Source organism: Mesocricetus auratus, unplaced genomic scaffold (assembly GCF_017639785.1).
Source record: "Mesocricetus auratus isolate SY011 unplaced genomic scaffold, BCM_Maur_2.0 Super-Scaffold_6723, whole genome shotgun sequence".
NCBI lineage: Eukaryota > Metazoa > Chordata > Mammalia > Rodentia > Cricetidae > Mesocricetus > Mesocricetus auratus.
This window is the reverse complement of record NW_024429183.1, coordinates 14,317,634-14,333,277: the sequence shown is the minus strand read 5'-3', so window position 1 is coordinate 14,333,277 and position 15,644 is coordinate 14,317,634. Positions and strand designations below refer to the sequence as shown.

Below are 15,644 nucleotides of genomic sequence, written 5' to 3'. Positions count from 1 at the left end.
CACGCACACACACTTGTAAACACAATGGGGAAATTGGCACTAGAGGTTGGTGGGCAGGGAGGAAACAGCGCAGAGAGGGCTGCTGGGCCTCTCTGAACCTGCTTTGTCTTACAGTCCCAGCACTGGGCCTCGAAATGTCTTATGTGAATACTGCTGTGTTGAGTGTATCACTCTAAATCCACTCTAATCCCACTAATGGAGAGTCTAAGAAGTAGAACCTTTCTGAGGTTCCTCGACGATCAGTTCCCCTGCCCTGTGACCGGGATGCGGTGATAGGTCATCTCATCCGGTTTTGTCCTGTGAAGCCACTGCTGTCCCCCACTCTGGAGGATGCAGCCTCACCAGACATCAGATGCCAGATGATGATTTAGACTTCTCCAGCTCCAAATCTGAAATTTAATTTCTGGGTTTTCTTCACTCTCTTTTATTTCTTTTTCCTCTCTCTTCTTCCTTCCTTCTTCTTTTCTTCCTTCCTGTGCTGTAACGCAATCCAGGGTCTTGTTCATGCTAACCAAGCACCCACTGCCAAGCCACACCCCAGCCCCAAGCTTCTGCCCTTTATAAATTACTGAATCTGTGAAGCTCTGTCAGCACAAAACAAACTAAATTGGATCAAGAATTTAAAAAGTGATTCCCCCCCCAAATAAAAAAGATGTGTCAGGGGAAAAGTCAACCTAGCAAATTTGAACTGTCTAATAATTTTCCCAAAATAATTTTTTCTCAAGATCAGAGAAGAACCAGAAGAGTACTCCACAAGAGCAATAAAAGCTGCTGGTTTCTTGTTCTTGTTTTGGCGACAGGTGTCTGGAACAGCAGCTCAGAGCTCACATCTGCTTCCAACCCAAGTCAGAGAGAGTGCTAACTGGGGATAGCATGGACTTTTATTTTTTCTTCCTTTTTAAAATTTAAGTTAGAAACAAGCTTGTTTCACATGTCAATTCCAGCTCCCTCTCTCTCCCCTCCTCTTCCACGCCCTCACCAGGCTCCCCCAGTCCAACACCCAATCTCCACTCTGATCCCCAGGAAGGGTGAGGCCCTCCATGGAGGAGCTCCACAGTCTGTCATTTCATCCAGGGCAGGGCCTAGGCCCTCCCCCCAAGAGTCCAGGCTGAGAGTGCATCCCATATTGTGGCATGGGCACTCAAAGTCTATTTGTACGCCAGGGATAAATACTACCCAAGGACCCATAGATTACCTAGGCCTCCTCACTGACAACAACATTCAAGGGGTCTGGATCAGTCCCATGCTGTCCACCCAGCCATCACTCTGGGGTTCAAGAGCAACCCGTTGTTCAGGTCAACTGTTTCTTTGGGTTAAACCAGCCCAGTCATAACCCCTTTGTTCATCATTTCTCCCTTTCTGTCACTGGATTCCAGGAGTTCAGTGTTTGGCTGTGGGTGTCTGCCTCTGCTTATATCAGTCGCTGGATGAAGGTTCTGTTTCCCAGACTCTATGGCAGTGGAATTGTATGCTGGCACTCCCCTGATGTCTAAAATTTATATATGAATGAGTATATACCGTGTTTCTCTTTTTGTGACTGGTTTACCTCACTCAGATGGTTTCTTCTAGTGTTGTCCATTTGCCTGCAAATTTCAAGATTCCATTGTTTTTTTTCTGCTGAATAGTACTCCATTGTGCAAATGCACCACATTTTCTCTATCCACTCTACAGATGAGGGACATCTAGGTTGCTTCCAGGTTCTGGCTATTACAAATAATGCTGCTATTAACATAGTAGAACAGACATCCTTGTTGTACGAATGTGCATCTTTTGGGTATATGCCTAAGAGTAGAATTACTCAATGGGATCTTGTGATAGACTGATTCCCATTTTCCTGAGGAATCTCCATACTGATTGCCAAAGTGGCTGTATGAGTTGGCACTCCCACCAGCAGTGGAGGAGTGTTCCCCATTCTCCACATCCTCTCCAGCATAAACTGTCATTGGTGGTTTTGATTTTAGCCATTCTGACAGGAGTAAGATGGTATCTCAGAGTTGTTTTGATTTGAATTTCCCTGATGGCTAGGGATGTTAAGCACTTTCTTAAGTGTCTCTCAGCCATTTTAGACTCCTCTACTGAGAATTCTCTATTTAGTTCTGTAGCCCACTTTTTAATTGGATCCTTTGGTGTTTTGGAGACTTGCTTCTTGAGTTCTCTGTAAATTTTGGAGATCAGCCCTCTGTCAGATGTGGGGTTAGTGAATAGCTTTTCCCAATCTGTGGGTTGCCTTTTTGTCTTGCTGACTGTGTCTTTTGCCTTACAGAAGCTTCTCAGTTTCAGGAGGTCGCATTTATTAATTGTTGATATTAGTGTCTGTGCTACTGGAGTTATGCTCAGGAAGCGATCTCCTGTACCAATTTGTTCAAGGGTACCTCCCACTTCTAAAAGGTTCAGTGTGGCTGAATTTATGTTTAGGTCTTTGATCCATTTGTATTTAAGTTTTGTGCATGGCGATAGACATGAATCTATCTTCAGTCTTCTACATGCCAATGTCCAGTTATGCCAGCACCATTTGTTGAACATACTTTCTTTTTTCCATTGTATAGTTTTAGCTCTTTGTCAAAAATCAGGTGTTCATACATATATGGGTTAATGTTGGGGTGTTCAATTAGATTCCATTAGTTTATCTGTATATTTTTGTGTCAATACCAAGCTGTTTTCAGGACTATAATAACGCTGTAATATAGCTTGAAGTCAGGGATGGTGATGCCTTCGGACGTTACCTTGTTGAACAGGGTTGTTTGGGCTATCCTGGGCTTTTGTGTTTCCATACAAAGTTGAGAATTGTTCTTTCAAGGTCTGTGAAGATTTGTGCTGGTATTTTAATGGGGATTTTGTTAAATCTGTGTACTGCTTTCAGTAAGATTGCCATTTTTACCATGTTGATCCTACCTATCCAAGAGCATGAGAGATCTTTCCATTTTCTGGTGTCTTCTTTAATTTCTTTCTTTAAAGACTCAAAGTTGTTGTGATACAGGTCTTTCACTTGTTTGGTTAGTGTTACCCCAAGGTATTCTATGTTGTTTGTGGCTATTGTAAAGGGCGATGTTTCTCTAATTTCTTTCTCAGCCCTTTTATCATTTGTATATAGTAGGGCTACTGGTTTTCTTGAGTTGATCTTGTATCCTGTTACTTTGCTGAAAGTGTTTTTCAGCTATAGGAGTTCCCTGGTAGAGTTTTTTGGGTCACTTGTGTAAACTATCATATAATCTGCAAATAGTGAAAATTTGACCTCTTCATTTTCAATTTGTATCCCCTTGATCTCCTTTTGTTGTCTTATTGCTCTAGCTAGAACTTTAAGGACATTATTGGAAAGATATGAGAGAGTGGCCATCCTTGTCTTGTTCCTGATTTTAGAGGAATCGTGTTGCGTTTCTGTCCATTTAGTTTGATGTTGGCTGTTGGTTTGCTGTATATAGCTTTTATTGTGTTAAGGTAGGTTCCTGTTATTCTGGATCTCTCCAAGACTTTTATCATAAAAGGGTGTTGGACTTTGTCAAAGGCTTCTTCAGCATCTAGTGAGATGATCATGTAATTTTTGTTTCTCAGCTTATTTATATGGTGGATTACATTGATGGATTTTCATATGTTGAACCATGCCTGCATCCCTGGAATGAAGCCTACGTGATCATAGTGAATGAGTTTTCTAATGTGTTCTTGGATCTGATTTTCCAGTATTTTATTGAGTATTTTTGCATCATTGTTCATGAGGGATATTGGTCTGAAGTTTTCTTAGGTGTGTCTTTGTGTGGCTTGGGTATCAAGGTTATTTAAGCCTTATAAAAAGAGTTTGGCAAAGACCCTTCTGTTTCTATTGCATGGAAAACTTTGAGGAGAATTGGTATAAGATGTTCTTTGAATTTCTGGTGAATTTTGCATTGATGCCATTTGGAGCTGGGCTTTTGTTGGTTGGGAGACTTTTGATAACTGCTTCTATTTCCTTAGGGATTATGTGTCTATTTAAATTGTTTATCTGTTCTTGTATTAATTTTGGCAAGTAATATCTATCCAGAAAATTGTTCATTTCCTTTAAATTTTCAAATTTTGTGGAGTACAGGTTTTCAAAGTATGACCTGATGATTCTCTGGATTTCCTCAGTGTCCGTTGTTATGACCCCCGTTTCATTTCTGATTTTGTTAGTTTGCATGTTCACACTCTGTCATTTGGTTAGTTTAGATAAACGTTTGTCTATCTTGTTGATTTTCTCGAAGAACTAACTCTTTGTTACATTGATTCTTTGTATTGTTTCCCTAGTTTCTACTTTATGGATTTCAGCCCTCAATTTGATTATTTCCTGGTCTACTCCTCTTGGATGAGTTTGCTTATTTGTGTTCTAGAACTTTCAGCTGTGCTGTTAATTCTCTATTGTAACTATTCTCCAGTGTCTTCATGTGGGCACTTAGTGCTATGAACTTTCCTCTTATCACTGCTTTCAAAGTGTCCTGTAAGTTTGGGTATGTTGTGTCTTCATTCTCATTGAATTCTAGGAAGTCTTTAATTTCTTTTTTGTTTCTTCTTTGACCCAGGAATGGTGCAATTGTGTGTTATTCAATTTCCATGAGTTTGTAGGGTTTCTGCAATTTTGTTGTTGTTGAACTCTAACTTTAATGCATTAGGGTCTGATAAGGTACGTGGAGCTATTCCAATTTTTTTGTACCTGTTGAGGTTTGATATGTTGCCAAGTATGTGGTCGATTTTTGAGAAGGTTCCATGTGGCACTGAGAAGAAGGTATATTCTTTTGTGTTTGGATGGAATGTTCTGTAGATGTCTATTAAACCCAATTGGGTCATAACTTCTATGTTTCTCCTTTGTTCCTTTGTTTCTTTGTTAAGTTTCTGTCTGGTGGTCCTGTCTAGTGGTAAGAGTGGGGTGTTGAAGCCTCCCACTATAAGTGTGTGAGATTTTATGTATGATTTGAGTTTTAATAATGCTTCTTTTATGAAGGTGGGTGCCTTTGTATTTGGGGCATAGATGTTCTGAATTGATACTTCCTCTTGGTGGATTTCTCCTGTGATGAGTATGAAATTATCTCCTTCATCTATTTTGACTGATTTTAGTTTAAAGTCTAATTTGTTAGATATTAGGATTGCTACCCCTGCTTGTTTCTTGGGTCCATTTGATTGGAAAATCTTTTCCCAACCCTTAACTCTGAGGTAATGTCTGTCTTTGAAGTTGAGGCGTGTTTCTTGTATGCAGCAGAAGGATGGATTCTGTCTTCAAATCCATTCTGTTAGCCTGTGTCTGTTTGTGGGTGAATTAAGACCATAAATATTGAGGGGTATTAATGACCATTGATTGCTTATTTTTGCTAGTTTTGGAGTTGGTGATGGTGGTGGTGGAATTGTGTGTGGATTTTCACACCTTTTTTCTTCTGGTTGTTGGTAAAGTTGGATTATCGATTGCCTGTGTTTTTCTGATTGTAGTTAACTTCTTTGGGTTTAGTTTTCTTTCCAGAACTTTCTGTAGGGCTGGGTTAGTGGATACTTATTGTTTAAATCTGGTTTTGTCATGGAAAATCTTGCTTTCTCCATCTACAGTGATTGAAAGCTTTGCTAGGTATAGCAGTCTGGACTGGCATCCATGGTCTCTTAGTGTTAGTGGAATATCTATCCAGGACCTTCTGGCTTTCAGGGTTTCCATGGATAAGTCAGGTATAATTCTGATAGGTTTGCTTTTGTGTGTTATTTGACCTTTTTCCTTACCTGCTGTTAATATTCTTCCTTTATTCTGTATGTTTGGGGTCTTGATTATTATGTGGTGAGGGGACTTTTTTGTGGTTCACTCTATTTGGTATTCTGTAGGTTTCTTATATTTTCACTGGCATGTAACCTTTATATTGGGAAAGTTTTCTTCTATGATTTTGTTGACTATGTTTTCTGCACCTTTGAGCTGGCTGTCTCTGGGTGGGCTGCTCCTGCTGGGGTGGGAGCTGCAGTGCGCAGTCAGCATGGACTTTTAATACTTAAAAGCTCACCCCCAGTGACACACCTCCTCCAGCAAGGCCACACCTCCTAATTCTTCCCAAACAGTCCAAACAACTGGGGAGCAAGCATCCGCGTATGTGAGCCTACGACGGTCAATAACACACACACACACACACACACACACACACACACACACACAGTGAAATAAAGTAAAAAGAAAGTTGTCATCTGCCCTAAGGAGGATACAGAAAGCTCCTGGTTGCTGGAGACTTAGTAAGGAAGTCAAGACGAGTCATGCATGAACAGTATTGAATAGACAAGGCACTCTGCTAATTGCCAGACAGTGCAGATCCAAACCGAGGAGGATTGTAGTCCTAATTTTAAGTTGGGATGAAGCCATTTTGATTTTCTCTAGTGTTCAATTTGCATGTGTGAGGAACCTGTGTGTATGTGTGTAGAAAATGAGGCATTCCAGGATGTCACTGTTAGGCTGAGAGTGTGGCTCAATGGTGAAGTACATGTTGCCTGGACTACCCCAAAACCACTCCTGCCATTTCTGGACCCTGAGCTCTACTCACCCAAGTTACAAAACCAAAAAGGAAGATGTTTTGTTTGGCATGTCTTTCATACAAGGAGTTTAATCCTCTGTTGCTCACTTGTTGGCCCAACTAGACCCGATTTTAGGTGTTCAGTAGTGGCTATGGTCAGAGAGAAGGGGACACTTCAGAGTCCCCACATTGTTACCTAATGGAAATGATGAATAACGTTTGTTTTCCCCTGCTTGGTGTGTGTGTGTGTGTGTGTGTGTGTGTGTGATGACCATTTATGAGCTTAGAGTCAATGCCAGAACCAAAAGATAAACCTTTGTGTCACACCATAACCAAAAGATGAACCTTTGTGTTGTTTCCACATAGATGCCTTTCCCCAGCGAGGTGCAAGCAATGGGAAAAATGAGCATGGGTCAAGCAATGGGAAAAATGAGCATGGTTCATGGAGACCCAAGAAAAAAAGAGGAGCCCGGACACAGACAAACGTGACCTCAGGTAATGTGTTCTTCCTGTAAGTGTGTGATCCAGTCCTCCATGGAGGTTCCCAGGGCTGAAGTAAATCTGAATGAATTATTGTATCTGGAGCCAAGGAAGCGCCTGCTTGAGTCTGCTTATCTGATTTCAATACTACAGTCTATATACCTTTTCTTTCTTTGTGGTGCTGACCATCAAACCTATGGCTCTGTGCATACTAGGCAAGCACTTTATAACAGAGTTATACCCCCAAGCCTTTGCGTTCAGTGTGTGTGTGTGTGTGTGTGTGTGTGTGTGTGTGTGTGTGTGTGAGTGAGTGAACCAGAAGTCTTCTTCTATTGCTTTGCACCATACCTTTAAAATGGAGGTCTCACTCTGGCCAGTCAGTCCTGGGGATTCCCTGCTCCCACCTCTTAGCACAGGGGTAACAGGCCTGCGTAAGTCTATAGGACCATGCCCAGTTTTTCATGGGTTCTCAGGTTCTCAAGCTTCCATAGCAATCGTTTTACCCATTGGCCATCTCCCCAGCCATCATCTTACAAACGTCATCTCGGTTCCTTCCTGAGACAAGGTCTTTTATCAGTTCACCCTGGCCCCAGACTCTGACCTTTCTGCTCAGCTTCGTACTCAGATGCTGGGATGGCAAGCAGGCCCCACTGCACCTGGCTGTGCTGATTTTCTCAGTCTGCCTTTGAGTGTCTTTTTACTCATTCCACAGTAAGAAGCAAGATATTTTTCTCACAAAATTTCTATTACAAAATAATTTTTGTTAAAATAAAGTTCTTGAAAAATTCTCTCTCCCCCCCTCCTACTCCCCTCCTCTCTCCTAAGAACATATGCTAGTTGGGGGAGATGCATTTGCCTGAAAATACTTCAGTCTGTGTCCTTGTTGAATGATAAGACAGAGCATCAGGCAGAGGGTAAAGATGAGACAGGTTTACTGTGAATCTAGTGATCATTCTTGAGGCAGGGCATGACCTCACAAACACAGGTGAAAAGATTCTTTGTCAAACAAAGAATCTTGCAGGAACACATGCACACGAGTACACACACACACACACACACACACACACACACATACACACACACACACACACACTACAGAATAAAGAGGACAGGTAAGATGGTTTGGCAGGTAAAAGCATGCGCTGTTCCAGCTGGTAACCTGAGTTCGATTCCTAGAACTCGTGAAAGGGTGAATGAAGACAGTCAGCTCCACAGGGTTGTGCTCTGGCCTCCACACATGTGCCAACACGGTACAGTGCTCCCCCACACTAATAATAAGCTAAAACTTTAAAACTCCTCAATCTGGTTAACATACATCTTTACCCTCACACCCAAGGTTTATTAGAATAATATGTGGTATTATAGATTAGTGGTGGTATATTATTAGTATTAATACACTAATTGGTTGAATCTAGGGACTCATGAAAGCTGAGCAAGACTACTGAGGTATAAACCCAGCCCTCTAAGTTAGTGTTTTGTTCATAACTTTTCTCTTTTTCTTTTGTTTTTGTTTTTCAAGACAGGGTTTCTCTGTGTAGCCTTGGTGGTTTTGGAACTTGCTCAGGAGACCAGGCTGGCCTTAAACTCAAAGATCCACCTACCTCTGTCTCCCAAGTGCTGGGATTAAAGGCATGCACCACCACCACCTAACCTTCATAGCTTTCAAACCAATATTTTATTAATTCTTTGAGAATTTCACACAATGTATTTTGGTCCTATTCATCCTCCTCTCTTCTCCCAGTACCTCTCAGATCAACTCTTGCCTCCCTTTGTACCCTCAACTTCATTCTTTTTGTTTTGTTTTTTATTAGCCATCAAGTCCCATTTGTGCTGTCCGCGTACTCCTGGAAGACATACACTAGAGCTTGACTGACCTACTAGGGCCACACTTTTAAAGAAAACTGACCCCCAGAAGTCATTCACTAGCCATAGTTTCTTAGTTGGGGGAAGAGATTACAAACTCATTCCATACTGGAATGTTGACTGGCTTGGTCTTGGGCAGGTCTTGTGTTGGCAACCGCAGCTCATGAGTGCAACTGTCCTGTCATATTCAGAAGACACAGTTCCCCTCCAGTCATCCCTGTCCTCCAGTCCTTACAGTCCTTCTGCACCTGATCCTTGCTGGGTGGTGGGTGATGTAGATTCTCTGTCTGTGTCTGAGAACTCCACGGTCACTTGTTCTCTGCACTTCAGCCAGTCAGGGTGTCCTCATGACCTCCATCCACTGCACACAGAAACCTCTCTGATGACGCCCTTTTTATGAATGAGTGTTTTTCCTGCATGTATGTCTGTGTACCATGTGTATGTCTGGTGCCCACAGAAGGTGTTGGATCCCTTGAGCCTGGAGTTACAGACAGTTGTGAACTTCCATGTGGGTGCTGGGAATCAAACCCTGGACCTCTGGAAGAGCAGCCAGTGGTCTTAACCACTGAGCTGTGAGGTTCCCGTAATAAACCTCTAAAAAATAAATTCTTAACTAATCCCTTGAGAGATTTCAACCAGACACCAGGTGGGGGGCTCCTTTCCCTCTTTCTGTATCCCCTTAACATGCCCTGACTTTTATCCCATCTTACCACGGAGATGTTAATTCAGGAAAACCAGAAAAGAGAGTTTGTGTTTACACAGAAGACAGAATCTTTCTAGCTCGCAAACTCTGAAATGGGAAATCCTTACTCTCAGCCTGACTGGGTTAGAATCACCAGTGACGGACAGCTCTGGGTATATCTGTACCAATGTTGCCAGAGAGCATGAAGAGAGCAGACAAGATCCACCTATAATGTGGAGAGACACTGTCCCTCGGGTGTGGGGCTTCCCCTCTGGAGAAAGCCGGAAAGCTCTGACTTTCTCCCATCTAATTTCTTATCCTCCACAATGCGACTACTGCATCGGACCTCTCACACCCTCACTGCAATGATAAGTCCAAGTAAATGCCTTCCTCCCTTAATTTGTTTATGGCAGCCAATCTGTCACAGTGACAGGAGTAGTTAAGACTCACAGTGAGCCCTGCAACTTTCTCTGGAGCTATTAACTACTCCTGACCACTAATTGGGTGCCTGTACTGGCTGGTTTTGTGTGTCAACTTTACACAAGGTAAAGTCATCAAAGGAGCCTCGGCTGAGAAAATGCCTCCATGAGATCCAACTGTAAGGCATTTTCTCATTTAGTGATCGGTGGGGGAGGGCCCAGCCCATGATGGATGGTGCCATCCCTGGGCTGGTGGTCCTGGGTTCTATAAGAAAACAGGCTGAGCAAGCCATGGGGAGCAAGTCAGTAAGCAGTTCCCCTCCATGGCCTCTGCATCAGCTCCTGGCTCTGGGATCCTGCCCTGTTTGAATGCCTGTCCTGTCCGTGATGAACAGCAATGCTCAAGTGTAAACCAAATAAACCCTTTCCTCCCCAACTTGCATTTTGGTCATGGTGTCTCATCATAGCAATAGAACACTAAGACACTGCCTAAGAAAATTTGATCGAAACAACACAAAGGCTCTTACAAAATTAGGAGTCTGTGCTGTTCTGACCCCTGTCGCTGGTCTTCTGACAGCCATTCCCTGACTGGTTCTGTAGGTGGTCTGGGCTACCAACACCCCCAAGCTCTGAGTCACTTGGCTGCTTCAGGTGATGACTATCTTAATGGAAACTGCAGGATAGAAAAGAAAGCAATAATGGGTGGTCTGAGGACTTAGCTTAGTGATGGAGTACTTGCCTAGAATGCAGGAAGCCCTAAGTTCAACCCCAGCCTCTGATGAGACATGCAAGTAGGCAAGCAATAATGGTAGCCAGATAAAACTTTATAACTGATCATTTTCCCCAAAGATTTCAAGTCAATCATACACAGTTTTGCCTTCTCATTTCTCTAGGAGATGCCCATCTGTCAACCACGTGTCAACAGCCTGCTCCTCCTGATCTTGTACGTACTATAGTCCAAAGACGTGTGTGAAGTATTACTCTCTCCTGTCAATGGGTCTGCCAGGATTTTACTGTCTCTCAGAGTGTGCCAGGCACAGCTTTCTAGAAAGGAAAGCACAGGGAAGAATTGGGTTAGCGGGTAACCTGAAGAAGGTTCCAGCGACTGGTCCTTGTGCTATTGTGAAGATACGGTGACTCCTTCCCTGCTGCTGTTTGCTTACCCTCTGATTCGTTCAGAGAACTTGTGACATCTTTTAGAAGCACAAGCAATACAGTAAAATCTGAAACTCAAAGGGGGAGAGGAGCAGGGAAGGGGAGGAAGGCAGCAGCTGTCAGTGCAGCCACCCGAGTCTCGTCCTCATTCTCCTCATGGTCTGCACAGCGACCCGCTAGGGCCTACTAAATTGCTTTGCCTCGTTGACCCCATGTTAACTGGAGAAGTGTTTCTAGAATATAAAAGAATCAAAGGTGAAATAAAATCCCCTTCTTGGTATTTGCCAAGCTGGTATCTCTTGAAATGCTGCCAGGAGAAGGGACAATGAAGTCTGAACTGCAGCACTGGGCCCCTCCGCTCTCCAGTTTCTTTGCCCCTCCCTGTCTGACCTCAGCACAGGAACCAGAGGGATTCTGATTGCTGGCACTGGACATGCCCCTCATCCCATCTGCTCAATCCACCCCATCCCCCACCACCTTGCTTTTCTGGCCTCCTGCTTCCTCCTCAAATATACCCAGCAGGCTTTGGCCCCCTCAGATGTCCCTCAGACACACTAGCAGAGCCCACTTTTCCCTTGTCCCCACGTAGTGTTTAATAAGTTATCGAATGATGGGCAGTGAGTCCATTGTCCTTAATGTACAGCGTGGATGAACCAGGTTCTCTCAGAGGTGTTTGACAGCAGTGTCCTACCGGACATGGGAGGCCCAGAGTGAAAACAGAATACTGCCCCCAATGATGCCGCACTTGGTAAAACAAGATTCAGCCTCTCCCTTTACATGTTTTTATTTTTTTTAGTCTAGGACACTGTGCTTTCCCATCAGCTCATATTCCTCAGTACTTCCAAAAGCCACACCACCGATGATAGTCACATCTCCAACCAGAAGCTCAAATGTGACATCAGGCACACCTGCATCCACTAGCTCATCACAGGTGACATCAGCCACACCTGCATCCACTAGCTCATCACAGGTGACATCAGCCACACCTGCATCCACTAGCCCACCACAGGTGACATCAGCAACACCTGCATCCAGTAGCTCACCACAGGTGACATCAGCCACACCTGCATCCACTAGCCAACCACAGGTGACATCAGCCACACCTGCATCCACTAGCCAACCACAGGTGACATCAGCCACACCTGCATCCACTAGCCAACCACAGGTGACATCAGCCACACCTGCACCCAGTAGCTCACCACAGGTGACATCAGCCACACCTGCATCCACTAGCCCACCTCAGGTGACATCAGCCACACCAGCACTCAGTAGCTCATCACAGGTGACATCAGCCACACCTGCATCCACTAGCCCACCTCAGGTGACATCAGCCACACCTGCACTCAGTAGCTCATCACAGGTGACATCAGCCACACCTGCATCCAGTAGCTCATCACAGGTGACATCAGTCACACCTGCATCCACTAGCCCACCACAGGTGACATCAGCCACACCTGCACCCGCTAGCTCACCACAGGTGACATCAGCCACACCTGCATCCAGTAGCTCACCACAGGTGACATCAGCTACACCTGCACTCAATAGCTCATCACAGGTGACATCAGCCACTCCTGCATCCACTAGCTCATCACAGGTGACATCAGCCACACCTGTACCAAACAACCCACCATGGACTGTCATGACAGAGGTCACCAGGTCTGAATCCACAATTCCTGCTGGAAGATCTTTGGCAGACATCACTTCAAGCCCAAAGGAAGACTCTCACCCAGAAGTCATCTCTGCCCATCCACAAATGTCATTTCAGAGTACAGCCAATCAGGTAAGTCTGGAAACAGAAGACAGCTGGGTAGCTTCATGACACTGAAAGTTGACTACAGCCCTGGGTATACAGCTCAGTCTTAAAACACTGACCTAGCATGTGCATGACAGGTTCATGACCAGTGTTTAAGAAAAATAGCCATGAAAAGAGCACAGACGTTCTGTCATGACATCTCCAGAGTCATGACTTTTAAGAGCATTTTAATGGTTACCCTGTGGCCTCCCAGGAGAACTGTACATGCGTAACCAGTGGGTTATGTGCCCATTGCAGCCCGTGATGGCTAGTTCTTATTTAGGACTCATATTCACCACTGCGGGTGGAGAAGAACCTGTGCCAGCCACTCCACTGTGTTAGAGGCGCTAGAGAAAAGGAAAAGTCACAGAGACTAGGCCACCAAAGAATCCCAGTCTCCACTCCTACTTTTAAAAATTCAAACCCAATGGGGGTGAGGAGGGAGCGGCAGTGGGGAAGGGGTATATTAAAGCACAGATAATAAATATTCGAGACTCAAAAAAAATCAAACCGAGTTTACAAGCAGCCTGCCACTCTCCCATCACAACATCCCATCTGCCCTGATGAGCTCCACATGGTGATGGAAGCTGGTCGTTCGCTGGTCTCAGCAAGGGCCAGCCTGCAATAGCTTCAACCTAGACGGGGTTTGGTTCCTTTCCTTAAACAAAGAAAAACGTGGAACGAATACCCGGAAGTGTTTACAGAAAAATTACTAGAACTGTTAAGAGAATTTAGAAACGTTCCCCAAGTCCAGATATGTGTTAGCACTAAGTGTGTAACAATGATAAAATTAAACACAGCCAAGTGGGGTAGCAGACACCTGTAATTCCAGTACTCAGGAGGCTGAGGCTGGAGGCTTGCAGGGTTAAGGCCAGCCTGGGCTATATAAGTGCTGACACCTGTAATTCCAGTACTCAGGAGGCTGAGGCTGGAGGCTTGCAGGGTTAAGGCCAGCCTGGGCTATATAAGTGCTGACACCTGTAATTCCAGTACTCAGGAGGCTGAGGCTGGAGGCTTGCAGGGTTAAGGCCAGCCTGGGCTATATAAGTGCAGACACCTGTAATTCCAGTACTCAGGAGGCTGAGGCTGGAGGCTTGCAGGTTTAAGGCCAGTCTGGGCTATATAAGTGCAGACACCTGTAATTCCAGTACTCAGGAGGCTGAGGCTGGAGGCTTGCAGGTTTAAGGCCAGCCTGGGCTATATAAGTGCTGACACCTGTAATTCCAGTACTCAGGAGGCTGAGGCTGGAGGCTTGCAGGTTTAAGGCCAGCCTGGGCTATATAAGTGCTGAGATGTGCCATGATTTGCCCATCTGTTTTTTTTATTTTATTTTTGTTTCTGTTTTGGTGTTTTGTTTGTTTGTTTGGTTTGGTTTGGTTTGGTTTTTCCCAGACAGGGTTTCATCTGTGTATCTTTGGCTGTCCTCGAACTCATTCTGTAGACCAGGTTGGCCTCGAAATCACAGAGATCCGCCTGCTCTGCCTTCTGAGTGGTGGGATTAAAGGTGTGCTACCACTGTCCAGCTACATTTTTTTTTTACTTAAGTGCATTGGTGTTTTGCCATGGGTGTGGAATCCCCTGGAACTGGAGTTGTGAACTGCCTTGTGGGTGTTGGGAATTGAACCGGTGTCCTCCTGAAGAGCAGTCTGTGCTCTTATCCACTGAGCCATCCATCTCTCCAGCACCCCATCTGGGTTTTAAGATAGCATCCAGCCTCACTGGGTCATAGGGTGTCAGCTACAGCTTACCCATATCTTCATCCTTTCCTATTTGTACCTCAGTTGTCAAAGCCACAATACAGTGATTCTCAATCCGGGTCCTTCTATAGGTGACCTCTCCCACAAAGTCAGGTATAACCTGTTGAGCCTGGTGGCCCATGAGGTTGGTGTGCAAGCTAAGCACATGTCAACTTGACACAAGCTGGAGTTATCTGAAAGGAGAGAACCTCAACTGAGAAAACGCCTCCTTAAGATCCAGCTGTAAGGCATATTCTGAATTACTGATTGATAGGGGAGGGCCGAGTCCATTGTGGGTGGGGCCACCCCTGGGCTGGTGGTCCTGGGTTCTTTAAGAAACCAGGCAGAGCAAGCCATGGGGAGCAGGTCAGTAAAGCAACACTCCTCCATGGCCTCTGCATCAGCTCCTGCCTCCCGGATCCTGCCCTGTTTGAGTTCCTGTCCCGGCTTCCTCCAGTGATGGACTGTGATGTGGAAGCTTAAGCCAGTCCTTTCGTTTGCTCTTAGTCATGGTGTTTCCTCACTGCAATAGAATCCCTCACTGAGACAGCATCATGACCCACCGACTACACTCTTCCCCCCTAACTCAGCATCCACAGCGTGCAGTAGGGCCTTGGTAAATGTCTCGTGAGGATGAGTGTGGTAAGTAGGCTGTACTCCAGAACTCGAACAAGTAGTGGGGTTTACATGGAAATCAGGAATGGTTAGTAAAGAACCTCGTAAGCTTGGGCTTGCTCTGTTTGCTCAGTTTGTCCGTGGAAACATTGGGAACCTCACCTGTACTGTTGCTACAACAGTACTTTGAGGGTTTTTCCCTTTTTGAATGGGAACTCTTTTCCCCAGTGTTGAGGCTTCAACTCAGGACCTTATACTTCCTAGATAAGCAATCTGTGAACTCATTCCTGTAATCTCACCAGAAACCTCATCTGTTTTTGGAGAACTCATCCTATAAAATTCTTACTCGTCTTCTCTCATGTATGAAGGAGGTGAAAACCAATTCCACTCACTTGCTTCTCAAAGGAATGGCCCCTTTGGAGCCTGAGG

The 15,644-nt window shown here is 44.7% G+C and overlaps 1 protein-coding gene across 1 annotated transcript in view; it reads left to right on the top strand.

The window, feature by feature from the left end:
- The window catches only part of Pkd1l3 (polycystin 1 like 3, transient receptor potential channel interacting), a 62,727-nt gene that overhangs the window by 3,185 nt on the left and 43,898 nt on the right, over positions 1–15,644 (top strand). Inside the window, exons 2-3 of the mRNA XM_040737232.1 lie at positions 6,840–6,968; positions 11,909–12,852. Of these exons, the coding sequence (XP_040593166.1) occupies positions 6,840–6,968; positions 11,909–12,852 (1,073 nt within the window). The remainder of the gene's footprint in view (positions 1–6,839; positions 6,969–11,908; positions 12,853–15,644) is intronic.